The sequence below is a fragment of the Pelophylax lessonae genome (genome assembly GCF_965119305.1).
Source record: "Pelophylax lessonae genome assembly, chromosome: 1".
NCBI classification, from domain to species: Eukaryota; Metazoa; Chordata; class Amphibia; order Anura; family Ranidae; genus Pelophylax; species Pelophylax lessonae.
This window is the reverse complement of record NC_138768.1, coordinates 547976576-548000018: the sequence shown is the minus strand read 5'-3', so window position 1 is coordinate 548000018 and position 23443 is coordinate 547976576. Positions and strand designations below refer to the sequence as shown.

The 23443-nt window shown below is 44.7% G+C and overlaps 1 protein-coding gene across 1 annotated transcript in view; it reads right to left on the bottom strand.

The window, feature by feature from the left end:
- Positions 1 to 23443, bottom strand: part of TEX15 (testis expressed 15, meiosis and synapsis associated) — a gene marked incomplete at both ends in the record, with an annotated part of 165079 nt that overhangs the window by 60777 nt on the left and 80859 nt on the right. The window contains one exon of the mRNA XM_082248404.1: positions 13940 to 19269. Within this exon, the coding sequence (XP_082104530.1) occupies positions 13940 to 19269 (5330 nt within the window). The remainder of the gene's footprint in view (positions 1 to 13939; positions 19270 to 23443) is intronic.

Below are 23443 nucleotides of genomic sequence, written 5' to 3'. Positions count from 1 at the left end.
GCACAAGCGATCCCCGCAGGGACCGCATCAGGGAGTCACACAGGCACAGACATGGGGGACACCCAGCAACACAGACTGCCACCCCAGACAGAGGCCCCACACAGAAGTACTTATCTGTACCAGATGGCGTGGAGTGCCTCTATGAACGGAAAGCCGCTGTCCTCATCTGACAGGGAGTGCCGTTAGCCAGGGACATGACACTGCAGCATCGCAGATGTGTCCTGTGAGGTAGCCACCTCACGGCTGCATCCCTGCTGCGAACAGGGATGGGTTGTTCATAGTGCCAGGACGAACCACGGCTGAACGCTCGATGGCAGGCTGGGGGGTCCATCTGACCCTCTGCCCTGGAGAACCAGGGCGGTCAGTCCTAATCCCAGCACCGCATGATCCATCTTCTTCCGAAGAGTCGACTAAAAACTAAAAGCTGACAAAATAAACAGCTAGTAAAGTAAGAAAAAACTGACATTTTCAAAGAAAATCAAAAAAGATTAGATAGGCTGAGACTGTAGCCCCAGCACAGGGAAGCCTAACTACTCCTGACGTTAGGCAGAATGAAACTGAGTTGGGAGTGGTCACTGCAGGGGGGTATTGACCAGATGGGACAGCCCCCATGGGTGTGTATATGCAATTGCCTTTGTTATTTTGACTAAGTCTTTATGCCTAGCTACTCCTGCGGAGAGGAAGTCAATACCCAACAGTGATGACTTAGAGGCGGCGGCGACTGTGGGGGGACGTAAGAGAAATCCTTTCTTCTAGTGACCTGGAAAATGGTGACTACAGATGCCAGTCTCTCCGGCTGGGGAGAAGTTTGGGAGGAAGCCACTGTCCAGGGGAAATGGTCGTGGGTAGAGACGTCTCCCCATCAACATTCTGGAAATCCTGAGTAGTCAGTCGGGCTTTGAAATACTGGACGCCCAGACTTAGGGGTCACCCTGTCAGGGTACAATCCGACAATGCCATGGCTGTGGCTTATATCAACCATCAAGGAGGCACAAAGAGTCAGAGAGCCGAGAAAGAGGTAGATATCATCCTGTCCTGGGCAGAGAAGTTTTTGCCATGTCTGACAGCAGTTTTTTTTCCAGGAATAGAGAACTGGCAGGCAGATCTTTTGAGTCATCGACAAATGTTTCCGGGGGAGTGGTCCTTACATCCCGAGATTTTTCACTCAATCTGCTTACGCTTTGGGGTCCCAGACATAGATCTGTTGGCATCCAGGTTCAACAACAAGTTATAGAGATTTGTGTCCAGGGCCAGGGATCCACTTGCATTCGGAGTGGATGCTTTGGTGACTCCTTGGGAGGAGTATTCCCTGATTTATGCCTTTCCTCCGGTGCAGCTGATACCGCGTCTATTGTGCAGGATCCAGCTAGAGGGGAAACCAGAAATTCTGGTAGCTCCGGCATTGCCGAGGAGGGTTTGGTATGCACAAATCCAGAGGTTGGCATTGACGAGGCCTTGGGCTCTTCCACTGCGTCTGGACCTACTCTCTCAAGGTCTGATATTTCACCCTGTTGTAAGTCTCTAAATTTGACGGCTTGGCTATTGAGGCACTAATCTTGAAGGAGCGGGGTGTACCCGGCCCTGCAGTTCATACGCTCATAAACGCTAGGAAACCAGTCCACTGAAACATTTATTACAGGGTCTGGAAATCCTACATTGCCTGGTGTGAAGCCAGGAAATGGCATCCCTGCAAATATATCATCAGGAGAATTCTAGCTTTTCTTCAAGCAGGGGTAGATATGAAATTAGCCTTATGCACTATCAAAGGCCAAATTTCAGCCTTATCGGTTTTCTTCCAGGAACCGATTGCTTCCCATTGGTTGGTTCAGACCTTCGTCCAAGGAATGTTACGTTTGCTTCCGCCTGCGAAGCCACCATTGTGTCCTTGGGAATTAAATTTGGTGTTGGTACAAAAACAGCCTTTTGAACCTCTGAGGCAGGTTCCCCTGGTTCTTTTGACCAGAAAACTGGTCTTTTTGATTGCAATAACTTCAGCTAGAAGGGTATTGGAACTAGCAGCTCTTTCTTGTAAAGAGCCATTCTTGATTTTTCATCAATATAGGCTGATTCTACGTCCACACCCAGGTTTGTTGCTCAAGGTGGTGTCAGCCTTTCATTTGAATCAGGACACTATACTACCTTCCTTTTTTCCAAATCCTCACTCAGGGGAGGAAAAGTTATTGCAGGAAGGGGTCGGCAGCATCTAACTCTACGATTTCTCATTGGATTTGCCAGGTTATTACCCAGGTGTATGGTTTAGAAGGGAAGGTTCCACCTTTTCCTGCAAAGACACATTCTACTAGAGAAATAGGTGCCTCTTGGGCACTTTGCCATCAAGCCTCTATGGCTCAGATTTGCAAGGCCGCAACCTGGTCGTCAGTGCAAACATTCACTCGTTTCTATAGAGTGGATGTTGGGACCCAGGAGGAATCTGCATTTGGCCGCAGTGTTCTGCAGGCAGCAGTGCAATCCTTTTTGTAGTCGGATGGTGGTATTTTTTATGTGTTCCCCTCCCCTCAGATGCATTGCTTTGGGACATCCCATATGTTATGATTTATGGCTGTGTCCCGTAATGTACGAAAAGAAAAAATAGAATTTTTGTAAGAACTTACCGTAAAATTATTTTCTCTGAGTCCTCTGACAGTCGCCGCCCACTCATACAGTCTTCACTACTGGGTATTGGTCTTATCCACAGGAGTAAGCTAGGCAGAAGATTTTGTTAGAAACATTCACAAAAACTTTGCATAGACACACCTACAGGGGGCTGTCCCTCTGGTCCAATACCCCCCTGCTAGCAGCATTCCCAATTCAGTTTGGTAGCAAGCAGTAGATAGTCCATGAACCCAAAAAGAGGGGTGGGGGGCGGTGACTGTCAGAGGACTCAGAGAAAATAATTTTACGGTAAGTTCTTACAAAAATTCTATTTCCTCTTACGTCCTCTGAAAGTCGCCGCCCACTCATACAGTCTTCACTACTGGGATGTCCCAAGCAGTGTAGATGTGAGGGGTGGGAAACATAACCGTCTAAAAGGCAACGCAGCACCCAGGTCAGAGAAAAGTACCTTATCTGAACCAGAAAGGTAAAACACTGGGTAACAGAAAAGCTCAACAGGAGCGAACAAACCCCAGAAAGCAAAATAACCAAGGGGTAAAAAACCCCAACAGGAGGGGACAGGCGAAACGCCATATCTCCCCTAAGGCACTGCCGCACTCAAAACTTTGAGGCCAAAGGAGGCATCTGCCGATGCCAAAATATCAAGTTTGTAAAATTTTGTAAAGGTGTGCACGGACGACCAGGTCGCCGCTTTGCACAATTGGGACACCGACGCCTGATGGCGGAAGGCCCAAGACACATTCACCGCTCTGGTAGATTGCGTCGTGACAGGGAAGGGCGGAACCCGTTCCCTAAGCGAATAAGCCTGTACAATCGTCTGTCTAATCCATTTACAAATGGTTGCCGCAGACGCAGCCATACCCTTCCGAGGTCCCTCAGGAAGGTCAAAAAGAGAATCCGACTTTCTGAAGGATTCAGTAGACAGGTACACCCTGATCGCCCGGACTACATTAAGGAATGCAAGGCAAACTCTTTAGGATGCTTAGGATTCGCACACAGCGAAGGCAAGACAATGACTTGGTTGAGATAAAAATCGGACACCACCTTTGGAAGGAAAGATTGATGAGGTCGCAAGACAGAGCCGCAAAATCCGACACTGCGAGCAGATATGATTGCCACCAGAAAGGCGACCTTCCGTGACAACGCAGGCAGAGGAATCTCCCGGATGTTCTCAAATGGAGGACATTGCAAAACGGACAGAACCAAATTCAAGTCCCAAGGAGGGAAGGGTGCCCTCCTAGGGGGAGCCAGATGATGCACCACTTGAATAAAAGATGCAGATCAAGGAATTTGACGCCAATGGGCGCTGGAAAAGAATGGCCAGCACAGATAACTGACCCTTAATAGTGGTCAGCGCAAGAGGCTGGTCCACACCAGATTGCAGGAAGGCCAACACCCTCGCCACCGAAAAGGAGCAAGGATGGATACCCTGCGATTCACACCAGGCAAAATAAGCCTTCCAGGTACGATAATACATCTTACCGGACGAGGCCTTCCTAACCTTGAGAAGGGTAGGAATGACCGCCGTCAAGAGACCCCGATCTCTCAAGACCTGGCTTTCAACAGCCACCCTGTTAAAGCCAGCGACTGTAAAGCAGGATGGAAGATCAGCCCCTGAGACAGCAGATCGTCTCGTAACAGGAGCCGCCAGGGAGGCTCGACGACCAGTTGCATGATGTCCGCGTACCAAGACTGGCGCGGCCAGTCCAGGGCCACTAGAATCACCAACCTCAGTTCCGACCAACCTGCGAAGGAACCTGGACAACAACTGAATCAGGGGGAAGGCATAAATCAGGCGATACCGATTCCAAGGCACTACCAACGCGTCCGAGGTGTCTGCCAGAGGGTCGCGTGTTCTTGCCATGAACCTTCCCACCTTGTTGTTTAGACGAAAACAGATCCACGTCCGGGGATCCCCATCGCGCACACAGCATCTGAAACACCTCCGGGTGTAGGGACCATTCCCCCTGGTCCAGGGTCTGACGGCTCAGATAGTCGGCCTGCCAGTTCTCCACACCTGGAATATGAACTGCAGAAATCGCTGAGACCTGCGTCTCGGCCCAGGACAGAATCTCAGCCACTTCCTTGGCCGCCCGGACACTCCTGGTGCCCCCCTGGTGATTTATGTAAGCCACCGCAGTTGCGTTGTCCGTCTGCACACGCACAGGGCAGCCCCGAAGATGATCCGACCAACGGAGCAAACATAGTCTGATCGCTCACAGTTCCAAGACATTTATCGGTAGGGAGGATTCCTCCCCCGACCAAGTGCCCTGGGCAGACAAATTGCCCAGAACGTCACCCCAGCCCAACAGGCTGGCGTCCGTGGTGACCACCGTCCATAATGGAACTGTGCAAATGGTATCGCCTCGAAGGCTGACACCATCAATCCCAGGGACCGCATGCAGGTCCTGAGCGATGAGGACTCGTTGTCCCTGAGGGACCTGACCTCGTACTGCAGAGTCCGGAGTTTGTCCTCAGGCAGGAAGACTTTTGCCTGGGCGGAGTCCAGAACCATCCCCAGGTAAGGGAGGCGAACATAAGGAGACAATGTCGACTTCTGAAAATTGATGGTCCACCCGAACTCCTGGAGCATCTGAACTGTGGTTGACAGGTCGTGCAACAGAGTGGCACTGGAACTCGACCTTAACAGGAGATCGTCCAGATACCCAAGGATTGCAATCCCCTGCGGCTGCAACAGGGCCAGGACAGGAGCCAACACTTTGGTAAACACCTTTGGAGCCGAAGCGAGACCAAAAGGCAATGCCACGAACCGATGGTGCTCCTCCGCGATTGCGAATCGGAGGTACCTCTGATGACCTACGTAGATGGGGATGTGTAAATACGCATCCTTGAGGTCGATGGAAGCCAGGCAATCTCCTGGACTCAGGGAGGCCACCACCGATCTGAGGGATTCCATGCGGAACTTTAGAACCAAAGCGGTTCAGAAGCTTTTGAAACTTTTGAAACGAAGCGGTTCAGAAACTTTAGGTCCAGAATTGGACGCACCTTGCCCTCCTTTCTTGGCACCATGAACAGATTCAAATAAAAACCCCGAAACTTGTCCCGATGTGGCACCGGGAATCTGTTTGCTGGGCGCGATCGAAATTCGATCTTGTACCCTGACCGAATGAGTTCCTGAACCCCTCTGTCCTGAATCTTGGCCAGCCAAGGTTCGGGAAAACAGAACAGACATCCCCCCACCCCTGAAACGGGTGAGGGCGCCCCTTATGGTCAAGGCGGACTGGGCTGCCGTGCCAGTGTGGGCGGCTTTTGACTTGCCCGCCCAAGGCTTCTTCTGGCCACCAGAGGCCTTGAAGGATTTGCCCTTGTCTTGTGCCTTGAAGGCAGGAAAGGACCCCTGGTTAGGTTTAAAGGAAGGGCCCCGCTTACCGTGGAAAAACTTGCCCCTGGACACCTGGGGCAGCAGTGTGCTTTTACCCCCAGTGACCCCCTTCACCAATTCATCCAGGGAGTCCCCAAAAAAGGCGATTCCCTGCATAAGGGATGTCAGACACCGTCTTCTTGGAAGACTGGTCGGCCGACCAGCTTTTCAACCACACGATGCGACGGATCGTCACTGCGACTGCAGATAAGCGTGAGACTAAAGGGGTCTCATCCAAGGCCACGTCACACAGGTATAAAACAGCCTGAATAATTTGGTCCACCATTTCCAGAGTAGCAGGAGGGGCGGAATCAGCCCTAAGGTGCGTCTTAGCACCTTAGTCCACTTCACCACAGCCTGAGAGACCATTACTGAGGCGAACACGGGTTTCATCAGGGAACCTGCCACCAGATAGGAGTGGCGGGTAAGAGACTCCACACGCCTATCCGCCGGGTCCTTAAACACCGGAGAATCCTCCGCGGGCATCAGAGTGGTTTTATTTAACCTGGATACCATGTGGTCCACCATAGGGGCCACAGTCCAGCGCAAATCCACCGGAGACGCAAAGGGATAACGGTACTGAAACCGCTTAGGCACCACAAAATTGCGCTTTAAATTGCGCCATTGTTCGTTCACTGTTTTGTGAAACTCAGCGGGACAGGGAAACACCTGAACCGACTTCTGGGTTTTGCGAGTCTCAAAGGAAGACCGCCTATCCGGCAGGTGGGGCTCATCTTCTAAATGTAGCGTGTCTTTAACCACTTAAGCCCCAGCCCTATTTCAGACACTTTTTGTTGTTAAAATCAGTATTTTTTCCTAGAAAACTACTTAGAACCCCCAAACATTATATATATATATTTTTTTAGCAAAGACTCTGGAGAATAAAATGTCGGTCATTGCAATATTTTTTGTCACGCGGTATTTGCGCAGCGGTCTTTAAAACGCCATTTTTTTGGAAAATTTTTGAAGAATCACATTTCACTGCATTTAAAAAATACTAAACAGCAAAGTTAGCCCATTTGTTTTGTATATTGTGAAAGATGATATCACACCGAGTATATAGATACCCAACATGTTACGGTTTAAAATTGCGCCCCCCCCCCCCCGTGGGATGGCGACAAACTACGGTCAATAGAGATCTCAATAGGCGACGCTTTAAATTTATTTAACGGTTACCAGTTTAGAGTTAGAGTGAAGCTCTTTTTTTAAATTATTGCCCACGCTCTGGGGATCGCGGCAATACCTCACATGTGTGGTTTGAACAGCGATTTCATTCGCGGCTCGACTTTCGTATACGTTTTTTTTTGTGCGCGAGCTAACGGTGATGGGGCAGCTAAAAATTTTTTTTTTTCCTATTTATTTTATTTTTTCTTTCTAACTTTATTACAGGTTTTAAAAAAAAAAAAAAAAAAAATCTGATCAATTTCATTGCTGTCACAAGCAATGTAAACATCCCTTGTGACACCAATATGTAGTGACAGGTACTCTTTATGGAGGGATCGAGGGTCTAAAAGACCCTAGACCACTCCACTACACTTCCATGTATGCAAAACGCCGAAAACTGCGTTTTTTTGCATACAGCCGTTTTTTAAATTTGCCGCTTTTTGCAGCACAGTAACCCGGAAATGACGTCATGGACGCCGCCTCCGTGTTACGTCATCGGAGACCCGATCAAAGCCGTTGCCGGCTGGGTGCTCGGGGCTCCCGGTGGGACGGGAGCCCAGAGCAAAGTCACGGAAGGCGGCGGGAGGGGGGGGGGACGTCCCCTCCCGCTCACCCGGGTAATGATCAATTACCGACGGAAAGCCGACTTTTGGCTGTTGACCACGGTACCGGGATGGTGCCTCTAGCTAGAGGCATCATCCCGGTATACCCCCACAAAGTCTGCCGACATAAATATACGTCGATATGCGGTAAGTGGTTAACAGAGCTAATGAGCGCAGACATTGCAGCGCGTTCTCTGGCCGACCCGGAGGGGGAATCCTCCACCTCCTCCATCCGACTGAGAGGACTGAGACCCCTCAGGGGGTATACTGTCCGTGGCAACCATATCTAGCTCCGAATCAGAAGATTGAGAAAGCCTGGGCCTTTTCTTAGAAGCCCGCTCAGACATCAACAGATCCACTTTGGACGCTAAAGTCGTAAGTGCAGCAGTAAGTGAGACTGTTGCAGAGGATTCAGGAGTACCTGAACCCTCCACCAGAGCTGGGGGGAATTTGCTACCCTGGGACTCCATCAGAAACACTCAGAGATTAAATGGCGCTGGCCCTTTAAATAGGCGATAGCGGCGGTTCCCACCGCAATGAGTGACTAGACTGTGCTACTAAGCACTGAAAGATAATAACTGCCAGCAGAGATATAACCCAGAAAAAATAGCAAAAAAGCCCCAAGAAGTGTGTCTATATTGTACCCACGCTGCCAGCTCGATCTGTGTGCTAGGAAAGAGGAAATGATTTCACGCCACTAGAGGCCGAACAAAGGTCTGAGCCACAAGAAAATGGTTGCCAATGTAAGTCTATGGGGGAGGCTCCGAGAAAATGGCCGCCGAGCACATGAGGAAACACATTGGCCACAGTAAAGATGGCGCCCGAAAGGGCGCCAAGGCATTACAGAAAATGGCTGCTGCCCTCACAATGAGGCCAAACAGCCTGCCCATACCTGAAATGGCGGCCCCGCGGTTTTACACCAATGCGCCCCCACAAACATGTCTGTACCCCCAAAACGATGCACAAGCATCACAAGGGACTCAGGGACCCCCGCAACCCCCCCACACCGCGGCACAACCGCTATAGCGCCCCCCGCTTGGACCGTGAAGGGACACACTGACAGACATGAGGGGGATATCACAGACTCCACATAGACTGCCATCCCCATAACAGAGGCCCCACATACACCCCCTGACAGAAAATGCCATAGACAGAGGGGTAGCATGGTACTCACCGGTCCAGCGAAAATGTGGGTACCGCTCTGTGACAGGAAGCCTCCCACTCTGGGTGGGGGTGCCGTCAGCCGAAAAGGACGCTAGCAACACGCGGCGTACCGCAGTTGAGACATTCCAGCAAAGAAGCCACTTCGCAGGCTTTGTCCCTGAGGACAGGGACAGGTAATTTGCGAGGCCTGGGCATACGCATACCCTGCTAACGCTCGATGGAAGGCTGGGATTCCGTAAGGCTCTAGGACAACCAGTGCGATTCCCAGCTCCGCAAATGCTGTAGTCTTCCAAAGTCTGACTAACTAAGCGCAGGAACAAATATAAAAGCTATAAGTGTAAAGAAAAAATCACTTTGCAGAAATAAAAATTAAGAAGAAGAAGAAGAAAAGGCTGAGACTGCAGCCCCAGCCAAGGGAAGCCTGCCTACTCCTAGCTAGGCAAAAGACAAACTGAATTGGGAATGCTGCTAGCAGGGGGGTATTGGACCAGAGGGACAGCCCCCTGTAGGTGTGTCTATACAAAGTTTTTGTGAATGTTTCTAACAAAATCTTCTGCCTAGCTTACTCCTGTGGATAAGACCAATACCGAGTAGTGAAGACTGTATGAGTGGGCGGCGACTGTCAGAGGACGTAAGAGAAATTGATTTTTTATTACAGACTTACCTGTAAAATCCATTTCTTGAAGTACATCTATGGGGTCTTTATTACTTGCTACAAAACTGAGGTACTTCCTGTGTGGGAGGGGTTATATAGGGGGGAATCCTTTTTGATTGGTTACTGGAAAACAATGATACCGAAGTATCCACCCCCAGTGGGTTTTTAGGCAGCGCAATAAGTAGTACATCAAAAAATATTAATAAAAATATACTTTATTGACAAAATGACATACACATGATAAAAATCCCAGTGAGGGAAAACATGAAAGCTCCAGTAATCTCTGTAACAATTAATCTCAAAATCTCATAGCATATCGTGACATCATGACATAATGGTTGGCGCATCAACCCCAAAATGGATATTGGGGGAGCATACACCCCAACGCGTTTCAACCTATAAAAGGTCTTCCTCAGGGGGACTGTATTGCCTAAAGAGAACACATTGTAATTTGCAATATGTCTACACAGCAAATCAGTGATATTTGTACAATTGTGTATTTCAACTTTACCATGAAGATGAGATTATTGAGAAAACGAAGAGCAGATAAAAATATTTGTATCCTCCACATTCAGAGGGGAGTGGCGCCTCCCGCCCTGGGCGACTAAACAGGCGTAGGGGTCTGCAAGGAGTCACCAAACCATAACAGCATACAAGGAAGCACACGACACCTGGTGGAGGATTATGGGAATTGTAATTAACTTAATTTATGAATTTTTAGTATAGTGCTGGTCTATATTGAATTTCAATGGCCAGCATATCAATAAAGGACAGGGAGACACAAAATCATGTAAACGTTTTGTGGTTGCTAGTCCTCCCCTTGTGGTCCGTATTGTCCCCCCCCCTCTCCCCCTCCTCTTTCTCATCACATGTCTTCCCTTTCCCCTTTTCTTTTTCTTTCCACCTCAATATTTCTCTTTTGTCTGCCCTCTTTTCCCTTGTCTTTCTTTTTCTCTTTCTTTTCCCCTCCTTCTTCATTCCTTTCTCTCTCCTTTCTTCCCCTTTCTCTTTATATTCCTTTTTAGCTCCTCTGGCTCCAGGTGTCTCCCTGTCCTTTATTGATATGCTGGCCATTGAAATTCAAGTTAGACCAGCACTATACTAGAAATTCATAAATTAAGTTAATTACAATTCCCATAATCCTCCACCAGGTGTCGTGTGCTTCCTTGTATGCTGTTATGGTTTGGTGACTCCTTGCAGACCCCTACGCCTGTTTAGTCGCCCAGGGCGGGAGGCGCCACCCCCCTCTGAATGTGGAGGATACAATGATTTTTATCTGCTCTTCGTTTTCTCAATAATCTCATCTTCATGGTAAAGTTGAAATACACAATTGTACAAATATCACTGATTTGCTGTGTAGACATATTGCAAATTACAATGTGTTCTCTTTAGGCAATACAGTCCCCCTGAGGAAGACCTTTTATAGGTTGAAACGCGTTGGGGTGTATGCTCCCCCAATATCCATTTTGGTTGCCAGTGTCCTTCACCAGTAGGTAGCTCTATAACCCATATGTTATGATTTATGGTTCTGTGTCCCGTGATCTACTTCAAAAGAAATGAATTTTACAGGTAAGTCTGTATTAAAAAATCCATTTATTTTTATTTAAACTTTATTTGTTTTTCCATAGAAAAAAGAAAGCCATCAACAAGGGACTGATCACATAAGTTAAACATACATTCTTCCCATTCCCCCTCCCCCCTAACCTCTTCTCTCCACTATCCTAATTGTGCCACTCACTCCTCTCCCTCCTTCCCCTCCCCCAGCCCTCCTCCTCTCTTTTCTACTCTACCTAACTCTCCGCGTATTTCCTTGTTTCCTTAAACTCTATCCACATTTCCCATTTGCTGGCAAATATTTCTGCCTGATCTTTCCTACTACTCAAGTACTCCATTTTATATATGTGTTCGATCCTTTTGAACCACTCTCCTATTGTGGGTTTTTCTGGGTCTATCTCCCATTCCATTATCTTCCCTATGTATTGCTGTATCTCCCGCCAGTATTCCCGTACCTTTGGGCATTCCCACCACAGCTGGGCCATAGTGCCTTTTTGATTACATCATCTCCAACACAATGGGGATTTTTCTGGCTGATACTTTTTTGTCCCTTGACAGGTGTTATGTACCATCTTGCCAGACATTTATAGTTAATTTCTATCATGTTTATATCCACAGCAAGTCCATGTACAGCACTCAACATTTTACTTACTTGTTGCTCTTTAAAGGTGTAATTCTTTTTCCCATATTTCGAACAAAGGTGGTATTCTCGGTCCCTCTAACCTTGTGAGTATTTTATAGATCTGAGATATGCTATGTTTCAATTACGTCTGCAAATTACATAGTTGTTCTATTATTGTTTAGATTCTCCTCAGATCTAATTGGTTGCAGGAGTGTTGTCACAAAGTGTTTTAACTGCAAGTTCCTCCATTCATCTAGCATCATCAGTTCTCTTTTGTGCCTCAATTCCTGATATGGTCGTACTTTCCCCTTTTGCTTAAATATACAGTGGGTACGGAAAGTATTCAGACCCCCTTAAATTTTTCACTCTTTGTTATATTGCAGCCATTTGCTAAAATCAATTAAGTTCATTCTTCTTCCTCATGAATGTACACATAGCACCCCATACTGACAGAAAAACACAGAATTGTTGACATTGTTGCAGATTTATTAAAAAAGAAAAACTGAAATATCACATGGTCCTAAGTATTCAGACCCTTTGCTCAGTATTTAGTAGAAGCCCCCTTTTGATCTAATACAGCCAGGAGTCTTTTTGGGAAAGATGCAACAAGTCTTTCACACCTGGATTTGGGGATCCCCTGCCATTCCTCCTTGCAGATCCTCTCCAGTTCTGTCAGGTTGGATGGTAAACGTTGGTGGACAGCCATTTTTAGGTCTCTCCAGAGATGCTCAATTGGGTTTAAGTCAGGGCTCTGGCTGGGCCATTCAAGAACAGTCACGGAGTTGTTGTGAAGCCACTCCTTCGTTATTTTAGCTGTGTGCTTAGGGTCATTGTCTTGTTGGAAGGTAAACCTTCGGCCCAGTCTGAGGTCCAGAGCACTCTGGAGAAGGTTTTTGTCCAGTATATCCTTGTACTTGGCCGCATTCATCTTTCCCTCGATTGCAACCAGTCGTCCTGTCCCTGCAGCTGAAAAACACCCCCACAGCATGATGCTGCCACCACCATGCTTCACTGTTGGGACTGTATTGGACAGGTGATGAGCAGTGCCTGGTTTTCTCCACACATACCGCTTAGAATTAAGGCCAAAAAGTTCTATTTTGGTCTCATCAGACCAGAGAATCTTATTTCTCACCATCTTGGAGTCCTTCAGGTGTTTTTTTTAGCAAACTCCATGCGGGCTTTCATGTGTCTTACACTGAGGAGAGGCTTCCGTCGGGCCACTCTGCCATAAAGCCCCGACTGGTGGAGGGCTGCAGTGATGGTTGACTTTCTACAACTTTCTCCCATCTCCTGACTGCATCTCTGGAGCTCAGCCACAGTGATCTTTGGGTTCTTCTTTACCTCTCTCACCAAGGCTCTTCTCCCCCGATAGCTCAGTTTGGCCGGACGGCCAGCTCTAGGAAGGGTTCTGGTCGTCCCAAACGTCTTCCATTTGAGGATTATGGAGGCCACTGTGCTCTTAGGAACCTTAAGTGCAGCAGAAATCTTTTTGTAACCTTGGCCAGATCTGTGCCTTGCCACAATTCTGTCTCTGAGCTCTTCAGGCAGTTCCTTTGACCTCATGATTCTCATTTGCTCTGACATGCATTGTGATCTGGAAGGTATAGACAGGTGTGTGGCTTTCCTAATCAAGTCCAATCAGTATAATCAAACACAGCTGGACTCAAATGAAGGTGTAGAACCATCTCAAGGATGATCAGAAGAAATGGAAAGCACCTGAGTTAAATATATGAGTGTCACAGCAAAGGGTCTGAATACTTAGGACCATGTGATATTTCAGTTTTTGTTTTTTAATAAATCTGCAACAATGTCAACAATTCTGTATTTTTCTGTCAGTATGGGGTGCTATGTGTACATTCATGAGGAAGAAGAATGAACTTAAATGATTTTAGCAAATGGCTGCAATATAACAAAGAGTGAAAAATTTAAGGGGGTCTAAATACTTTCCGTACCCACTGTATATAATGTTGGGGGTTTAAGTTGTTTACATGTAGGCAAGGAATGTCAGAATCAGCCAAGACAGTAAACAATTGAATCTTCAACAAATTTGCTAGTATAAATAAAATACAGATTTGATACTGCATGGGTGACAATGCCAGACACTTTCAACAATTTTTTTTTTTCATGTTGTCTCATGTTTAAATAAATCTAAACACACTCAAAAACTCATCAATAATACTAACCTTCGTATTTGAAGATACAGCCTCTGGAGACGTACATTTTCTTTTCCTGGGAGATTGATCATTCAACATCTTGGCTTTGCCTTGATTTGGTGTCTTATTAACCATGCAATCACTTTTCATTCTGTTTTGCAAAATCTGACATGTAATTATATCAAACGGTGGATTGTCGTTCTTGTCATTCACAGCTTTTGCTAGTTCAATTGTTTTCATTACCATCATTGTATGGGCCATTTTTCCTAAATCTTTCTTAGGCGAAGACATTAAAATCCAGAGAAAATCAGAAAACTGGCTGTAGTTATGGTCCAGCTCCATGGATAAGCTTCCATAATGTAATGAGACAACACATGGGGAAAAGTTGATGTATTCATGTATTGCTGAGTTGGGTTTAAAAACCATTTTTTTTAGTTCTGAAAGCTCTGAAAGTTCTCTTGTCATCATTTGAAAAGCATATGCGTAATTCACTGAATCTGGGCAGCTGCTGATGACTTCTAGCTCTGATTTTATGTCTACTATTCTGCTTTCAATTGTATCAACAGCACTGGGCATCATGTTCCCAGTCACAAAGGAAGCCAGTCTTTGTTGAATTTGAACTAGATCCGATAACAGAGAGGTGTCATACCACAGCAATCCTCTTTTTGTTTCTTTTTTTTTCTGTGAAGCCATCACACAGTTAAGAAAATGCAAGGTTTCATATGTCATTGCTAGTTCAATATATGGTTCAACTGCTTCAGTCTTTATCAGAGTGGTAAGTGAGTCTTTTCTTTGAGTCATTTCTTTAACATTGCTATTTTTTATCAGGGCTTTTTCTATATCACATTCCTGTAAGATCTGAAAGTTTTTTATCTGACAGTGTAAGCGTTTTTGGCATTCACAAATCATTTGTTCTAATAAACAGGGTTTTGCATGTAGAGCTTGGTCTATGAACTTGCCAACAATGAACTTATCGTTGTGAGAAGAGAGACTTTTGAGGGAATCTAGGTTCTTATTATACAGCTCATCTATGTCATAAGCCATCCATGCTTCTTGACCAGGGACACAAAATACTTCGTACAACTTTGATAAAGCATTACTGTTTATCTGACCAATGATCTCTTTTGAAAGAACTATCTTTTTGTTCCCGTCAAGTGCCTTACTTTCCTTGAAAACCATCATTTTTGCAGCATCAAACAGTAAGTGCTGAATACCGAAGAGCGACAAATTCATACTTTTAGACACAGAGGTCTTCAAAAAGTCAATTTTAGCCGAGATAATTTCTAGAAAACATAGTGCATGTTCCTTCTTTCCAGGTTCTACTTTAGGAAGTTGAATAAATCTACTAATTATCTCTAAAGTGCTTTTTTGCAAAGCCACCAAATCTTCTACTGTGTCTCCGAGATGTGCTCCACAGCTGAAAGGTATGGAAAGGGAAAATGCGGAATAATCACAATCGTGCTTTAAAACATCTTCACATTCTTTCAATTCTCTGTTATATTTCAAGTAGACATAGTAGGAGCTGTTCTTGTCATCTATTTCTTGCAAAAAATCAGACAGTCTGCTACAAAGACTCTCCAAAGTAGTAACTGCACTGTCATTCAGTTTTTCTTGAAACGCTGTATAGAAGTTTGACTGCTGCTGATAGCCAGCCTCGCCTGCAAGTAATTCCCTATACAGCGAACCATCATACCATAGGAGACTGCGGAACGTAGGCCTTCCCTCAATGAAACGAATGCGATTCTCAATAAAATCAGCTGTTTCTATCATCATCTGTAATTCAAGAAAAGATTCTACAGCCTGCGGCTGTAGGGTACTTCTAAAACAGGTTTTTAGATGGTTGGAAAACAACAATTTCCTATCTACTATTACATCTCTCCAGGTACATTTTTGCTTTTTCTCAAAGGATTTAATAAAAACAGGAAGCATTTTTTTGCACAAGGATCGGCAGTCCTGTAGACTTTTTAAGCTGTCTGTCTCGCTTGCATTTTGCAAAATCTTTGACAATTTTCCCAATAACAATCTTGACACCTCAGTATTTTTTGCTGTGGTAAGTGTACTGTGCTTAATTTTTTTTCCTTTATGCTGATTTTTTTCACAAGCTGAATCTGTTTTTTTCTTGGATGTTTTAGTTTTAGCATGGCATGAATGGTACTGCTTTGCATGCAATAACATTTTCTTGGTGCAGATGAGCTCTTTTCTGTCTTTTTTAACTTTTAGACATTTTTTTGTGAAACCCCCCTTCTTTTCACTTGTTGATTTTGGTGAAGAAATAGCTGGTACTGCATTCTCTATGTCTGATATGCTAGCAATAGGAGAATCTGAAGCAATTCCTACACTGTTTCTGTATTGAGGTGATGGAGGCAATTTTTTTGGTGAAGGTGAATTGCCAGAAGTTGCAGACAATAAATCTTTAGCATATTTTCCATTAAGAGCTTGAGTTGTCAGGTTTAGACATTTTCTGTCTTCAGGAGAAGACCTTTGCTGATGTTTATCAGAGACAGAAACCTTAAAAGAATGGGGAGTTTGTAAAAACTGCATACCTCCACACTCTACCTTCACACGTTCAGAAGAGTCTGTGGTGTTACATCTCCTTCCAGACTTAGCTTCAAGCTGCAAGGATTTTTGTACTCTTTTGTGTGCTTTTCGTAGGTGAAGCATTGCTCGGTCTAGTCTTTTTGAAATTCGCTTGCTCTTACACAGAGGAATCTCACCTGACAACAATCCTAAAACCACCTTTATATTTTTTTCAGACTGAGAGAACTTGTTCATTCTTCTAACAGATTTTTTAATAACTACAGAATGTCTCCTTGTGCTGCTGAGTTTCTTTTTTGTCATTTTGGAATGAGACAAACTTTTCGCAGTTTTGATGCAAGTCAAATTAATATCATTATTGGCCTCAGATTTGCCCTGATTTTGAATTATTTGTTTTTTATCTAAATGGACAGTTTCATTCATTCTGACACTATGAGATGGCAGTTCAGGTCTGTTATCAACTGGTGCTTTGCAATCCTGGGACATGGAAAATGTGTTTTTAGTTACAGTCTCTGAGACATCACTTGTTTTTTGAAGATTTGAGGGAGTCTCCGAGACATCACTTGTTTTTTGAAGATTTGAGGGAGCATCTTTTTCGGAACTGTTGTTTATCTGTTCTTTTACAGTTTTAGATGAATGTACTTCAACAAAATTGTTGACATCCTGTTCTACACACATATAGTGAGAGTTTTGAATTGTAATTTCCATGTCAGGAAAGATCCTTAAACCACTAGGCTCTCTCAATTTTCTTGAAGGTTTCCATAACTCTGTCATGTCTTCTGCTTTTTCTTTCTGGGTTCCAAAAATACCTTTCCAATCTATGCGACTCTCTAACTCTATCACACACTGCAGATCATACTGCATGTCTCCAAATGTATGGTTTTCTGTTAATGAATTATGCGCTCTTGTTTTCTCTGTCTGTGACATTCCAAATGAATCATTACAATGGATATTTTTGGAAATTAAATTTGTATCAGAATTCTTCTTAACCTCTTTATCTTCATTGGTAGTACAAAGTCCTGGACATGGTAAACTACTTTTACCATTGAGTTCATTTTCATTTGTGTCCTTGTACACTTCGTGAATTGGACCTGAGAAGGAACTGGGTTTTTCAGATGATTTTTTTGCATTCAGATCACAAATCAACTTGTTCACAGCATTATGTTTGTCATCCTCTTTCATTTTTTTAGGAGAAGCGGTAGGCACTGTCTTGATGGACTCAACTTTTTCTTTCTTGTATAAAGACTGTTCTTGCACTTTCTTTTCAGGAAATTTCTTCATTGGATGTTTCTCTGCAACTTTGGAGGGTTTTGTATTAGGGGAGGATGAAGAATTAGATAGGTGCTTTTGGGGACTTGTATGATCTGCAGTCTTTTTAGCTTTCATATCAGGATTTGATATACAGGTTTTAGATTGAACACCTTTCTCAAGTTGCTTTTTACTTAATGGTAAAAACGTCTTTGCAGGTTGAATTTTACTTCTATCGATGTGATATGCCTTAGTTGTGACAAGCTTACTTCTGTTACCATTTGAGTATACGTTCTTGTCTCTATCACAGACAGAGTATTGACTATTTTGCAAAGTTCCTGTTTTTGTAGTAACTTCAGCACTTTCATCCTCAGGGAGTTTTCCTGAAGACAAACATTGATTACTGTTACTGGTATTTAGAACAACTTTTAAAAGTGTGTCTTTCTGCTTTTGTTTTGAAGACATGTCATCACTGTCGTCGGACTGTCCTTTATTTATTCCAGAAGATAATACTTGGCATTTGCTTTGAAGTAGATGGTTCTTGTCATTTATTTTAGCTGGGATTGTGGACGGATTAGAACTTCTTGGTGGGGCAGATGTTTTTTCCAGTGATGAATTCAGTCTCGCAGGCTCTTCATCTTTTGCAACACCTAACTGATTGTCACGCAGTGTTTGGGACATACCATATACACACAGTTTTCCAGAAAGTTTTGATTTCTCCTTCATGGATAAACATTGCAAAGACTGACCATCTGCATCTTCCAAATTTTCAGTAAGAGTCAGAAATGACGATGATTTCCTCTCTGTCTTCATTACTGATTCTTTTACTTTACTAAGACTGTCATCAGAAAGACGTACTTCCTCAAAACTTATATATAGTGAGGTTTTACTTACATTATTTTCCCAGCTCTCTCTTTCTTTTATATGATCTTCATCTTTAATGTTGGACACTTCATTATCAAAAACACATTTGGATTGTATTTGCTGCTCTATAAGATGCTGATCAGCAGCTTTTGTGTCTTCTTTTTCATCCATTTCCCTAATTTCTTGCTCATTCATGTAGTTCTCCTCTGAAAAACGTGCCTCTTCAAAACTTACGTATAGTGACGTTTTACTTTCGATGTTTTCCAAGGTGCCCAGATTCTCTTTACTAGGCTCTTTTTCTTTTAAGCTGGGCTCCTCACTTTCCATAACAAGTTCTTTTTGCTGTCCTAAAAGATACTGGCCAGTGAATTTACCAACTTCTTGTTCATACCTTTTTAAAAGTCTAGGATCTTTAATACACTTTGATGAAAACACCATAGAAGATGCAATTAGGCTCTCTAGAGACATAGAGAAATGATTATAGGGCACGCTGAGGTTTGGAAGAGCAATCTGGTTCTGAAACATGGGTGTAGGAAAATGATGCCTGTTTAAAACAGGTAGACTTTGGACTTCATTTTTCAAGCTACTGTTTTGAGAAATTTCTCTTAGAGAAGGTTTAATTGTTGGTGTACGAACACTGTGAAAGATAACTGTAGCATCTTTGCCTTTCCCTATCCTTTGGGCCACTGTGCAATTTGCTAAGGCATCATTTCCTAGGGAACAAAAATATCACCAGTAATTAATCAATGTTTTGATGCACATACAACATAAAATAAAGTGGTTAAGTAAATTCAATGACACATACTTTTTTTTTTAAATAAATTATATGGTGCAGCACTACCAAATCAAAAAATATGTCATGCACAATAACTGCATAAAAATAAAAAGTCTCTTGTATTTATTCATCCACTGCTGTGTGAATATAAATTCTACGTTAAAAGATGAAAAAGTGCCACCACCATTAGGTGAATTGTGCGCTCACCTCACTCCTGCTAATTACAGGGTCTATTACAACTCCCACCAGTCCGTCTGGAATGGGTGTCTCTCTCCTCTTTATTGGATCTAATGCACCCATCTGCTTCAATACTCCTCACATGGACCACATGGAATACAAATACAACTCATAGTGTTCCCAAAAAAAAAGGAATAGGAGGGAGGAGCCCAATTTGTGACGTCAAACAGCCTCCCCCAGCCGAATGGTGTGGTGGTATTAACGAGACACTGATATATGCTGTTTTATGTATTTTATCCAAGTGTTTTTAAATTGGGGAATTTTAAATAAAATTGGTTTTATGTAGAACACTATGAGTTGTATTTGTATTCCATGTTGTTCATGTGAAGAGTATTTAAGCAGATGGGAGCATTAGATCCAATAAAGAGGAGAGAAAGAAATCCATTCCAGACGGACTGGTGGGAGTTGTAATAGAGCTTGTAATTAGCAGGAGTGAGGTGAGCGCACAATTCACCCGGTGGTGGTGGTACTATTTCATCTTTTAACAAAGAATTTATTTTTTATTTTTTTTTAACGAACAGACTGTTCCTTTATTGTATCATAAAACAGGGAAACATTATACAAGGCATACAGGGTATAGTAGAAATGGTACGTCTACAAACAGAAAGTATGAACATTCATCACAACACTTATAAAATGACAAATGAAACATCTCAACACAAGAAGTGAACATTAACTTTTACAGTCAGCAAGCAAATATGGTCACATGAAGAGACCTCCTCATCTACCTAACTGTGAAAACTAAGCCGTCCACGGCTGCCAGACCTTATAAAATGTTTTAGGAAAATTCCTACTGATATATGTCAATTTGTATATAGGGAGAGCTGCGTTTATATGCCCACCACCTCTACGTCCCCTCCGGGCAGCACAAACTTGGAGAAAAACATATACCATGCCTATAAGGAACAGTAGAAATAGTCATGTTCATAAAAACAAAAAAGAACCAAGAAAACAACAAAAAAACATGTATCCCAAACTGCCAGCAATGTCTGTCTGTCAATTCCCCCCACCCCACGAGACCCACATAAAGGTGAGACCGCATCTTTCCCAGAGGTCTAACAAAACAAGACAAAGAGGGGAGCGTGTACCAGTGTCCTACTCCTGTAGGAGCAGTATAACCCAATGGTTAAGAAGATCAGGAGATTTGTCCGTCAATGAAGGAAAGAGAAAGAAGGTCCTATTTGTTATCAACCGTCTGACTGAGGAAGCCCTAGCTTGGGCCTCCCCTTATATAGACCAAGACAGCACTGCTCTGAATGATTTTGAGACTTTTGCAACTGCAATAAATCAGGTTTTTGATAAACCCAACTGCTATGCTATTGCTGAAGCAAAGTTGCATAGTTTGTGGCAGGGTAGACGCTCTGTTGCTGAGCACACAGCTGAGTTCCGACATTGGATATCAGATAGCACTTGGAACCCAGCAGTGCAAAAGAGTGATAGTTCTGCCAAGGGCTCTCTGAGGCGGTTCCTGATGTAATCAAACCCAAAGCTTTGGACATGGGGATGTCAGGAAAAGTCCACTGCAGGATCGTGGGGGAGCGCCTTTCGCTTCTGAAGTGGAAAATCGGGTGAGTATAGGCTTTCTACACTCCACTAGACAAATCAAGCAGTTTTTTTTTTTTTTGCCCAGAGTTAGGCTTTAAAGCTAGAAAAAAATCTAATATAGGGATATAGTGTTTCTTTATGTCTTATTAAAGAGCACCGGTCACGTAAAAATCATCACATAGGGGACTTTTTGTCCCCTATGTAATGAGAAAAAAAGTTAAGGAAAAAAAGGGGGCACCAACGCATGAAAAACTGAATTTTTGTAAAATCTTACCGTAAAAATCCTTTCTCTGAGTCCTCCGACAGTCGCCGCCCCTCAAATAATCTTCACCAATGGGTATTGACTTCCGCTCTGCAGGAGTAGCTAGGCATAAGACTTGTTAGAAACAAAAGCTTTTAGCATAGACCCAGCCCATGGGGGCTGTCCCACTGGTCAACACCCCCCCTGCAATAAGACATCCCAACTCAGTTTGGTAGCATAGCAGTAAGTGTACAAGAAAAAAAACAAAAAACAAAAGAGGGGCGGGGGCGGCGACTGTCGGAGGACTCAGAGAAAGGAATTTTACGGAAAGATTTTACAAAAATTCAGTTTTCTCTTACGTCCTCCGACAGTCGCCGCCCCTCAAATAGTCTTCTCCAATGGGATGTCCCAAAGCAATGTAGACATGAGGGGTGGGAGACGCAACGGTAGAAAAGGCAATGCAGTACCCACATCAGAGAAAGGAACCTTACACGCACAGTAAGAGAACCCGGCTGGGCAACAGAAAAGGCTCAACAGGAGCAACAACCCAGGAAAACAAATAACCCAGGGGATAAACACCCCAACAGCCTGGGACCCACAAAAAAAACAGGGTCCCCTATGGCACTGCCGCACTGAGTACTTTGCGGCCAAAGGAGGCATCAGCTGATGCCAGAACATCAACCTTATAGAATTTGGAAAAGGTGTGTACCGACGACGCCTTGCACACATGGGTCACCAAGGCCTGATGCCGGTAGGCCCAGGACGTACTCAGTGATCTGGTAGAGTGCGCCTTAACAGGGAAGGGTGGAACCTGTTCCTTCAAAGCATAAGCCTGGGCAATCGTCTGTCTGATCCATTTGGCAAAGGTCGGCGCAGACGCAGCCATGCCCTTCCGAGGTCCCTCAGGAAGGACAAAGAGGGAATCCGTTTTCCGAAAGGATTCAGTGGACGACAGGTAAACCCTGATCGCCCTGACAACATCCAAAGAATGCAACGCAACCTCCTTAGGATGCTTTGGCTTCGCACAGAGCGAAGGCAAAGCAATGTCCTCATTAAGGTGACAGTCAGACACCACCTTAGGGAGAAATGACGAATTAGGTCACAAGACCACCTTATCTTTATGAACCACCAGGTAAGGAGAGCGGCAAGACAACGCCGCCAACTCCGACACCCTGCGAGCCGAAGTGATCGCCACTAAAAAGGCAACCTTCTTAGACAGCAGAAGTAACAATATCTCCCGGATGTTTTCAAAGGGAGAACGCTGTAAAGCGGACAGAACCAAGTTCAAGTCCCATGGAGGTAAAGGCTCCCTCCGGGGAGGGGCCAAATGTCGCACACCTTGAATGAAGGTGCGAATTAAGGAATGAGACGCTACAGGGCGTTGAAAAAGAACAGCCAGTGCAGATACCTGGCGCTTTATCGTGGCCAGCGCCAGGCGCTGGTCCACACCAGCCTAAAGGAAAGCCAACACTCTCGTCACCGAGTATGAGTGAGGAGAAAACCCCCTGGACTCACACCAGGCAAAATAAGCTTTCCATGTACGGTAATAAATCTTACCAGACGAGTCTTTTCTAGCCTTGATCAAAGTAGGAATGACCTTTGGGGAGAGACCCCTGTCTCTCAGGACCTGGCTTTCAACAGCCAGGCTGTTAAAACCAGCGACTGTAAAGCTGGATGGAGGATCGGTCCCTGAGACAGTAGATCTTCCCACATCGGCAGCCGCCAAGGAGTCTCGACTGCTAGGTGAACGATGTCCGCGTACCAGGACCGGCATGGCCAGACCGGTGCCACTAGAATCACCAAGTGCGGTTCAGAGGCCAACCTGCGAAGGAACCTGGATAACAACTGAATCGGAGGAAAGGCATACATCAGACGATACTGATGCCAAGGGGCCACCAGCGCATACGAGGCGTCCGCCCGAGGATCGCGCATTCTTGCCACGAACCTTTCCACCTTGTGGTTTAGCCGAGACGCGAACGGATCCACGTCTGGGGATCCCCACTTCGCACACAGCATGTGGAAGACCTCCGGGTGTAGGGACCATTCCCCCTGATCCAGGGTCTGGCGGCTCAGATAATCTGCCTGCCAA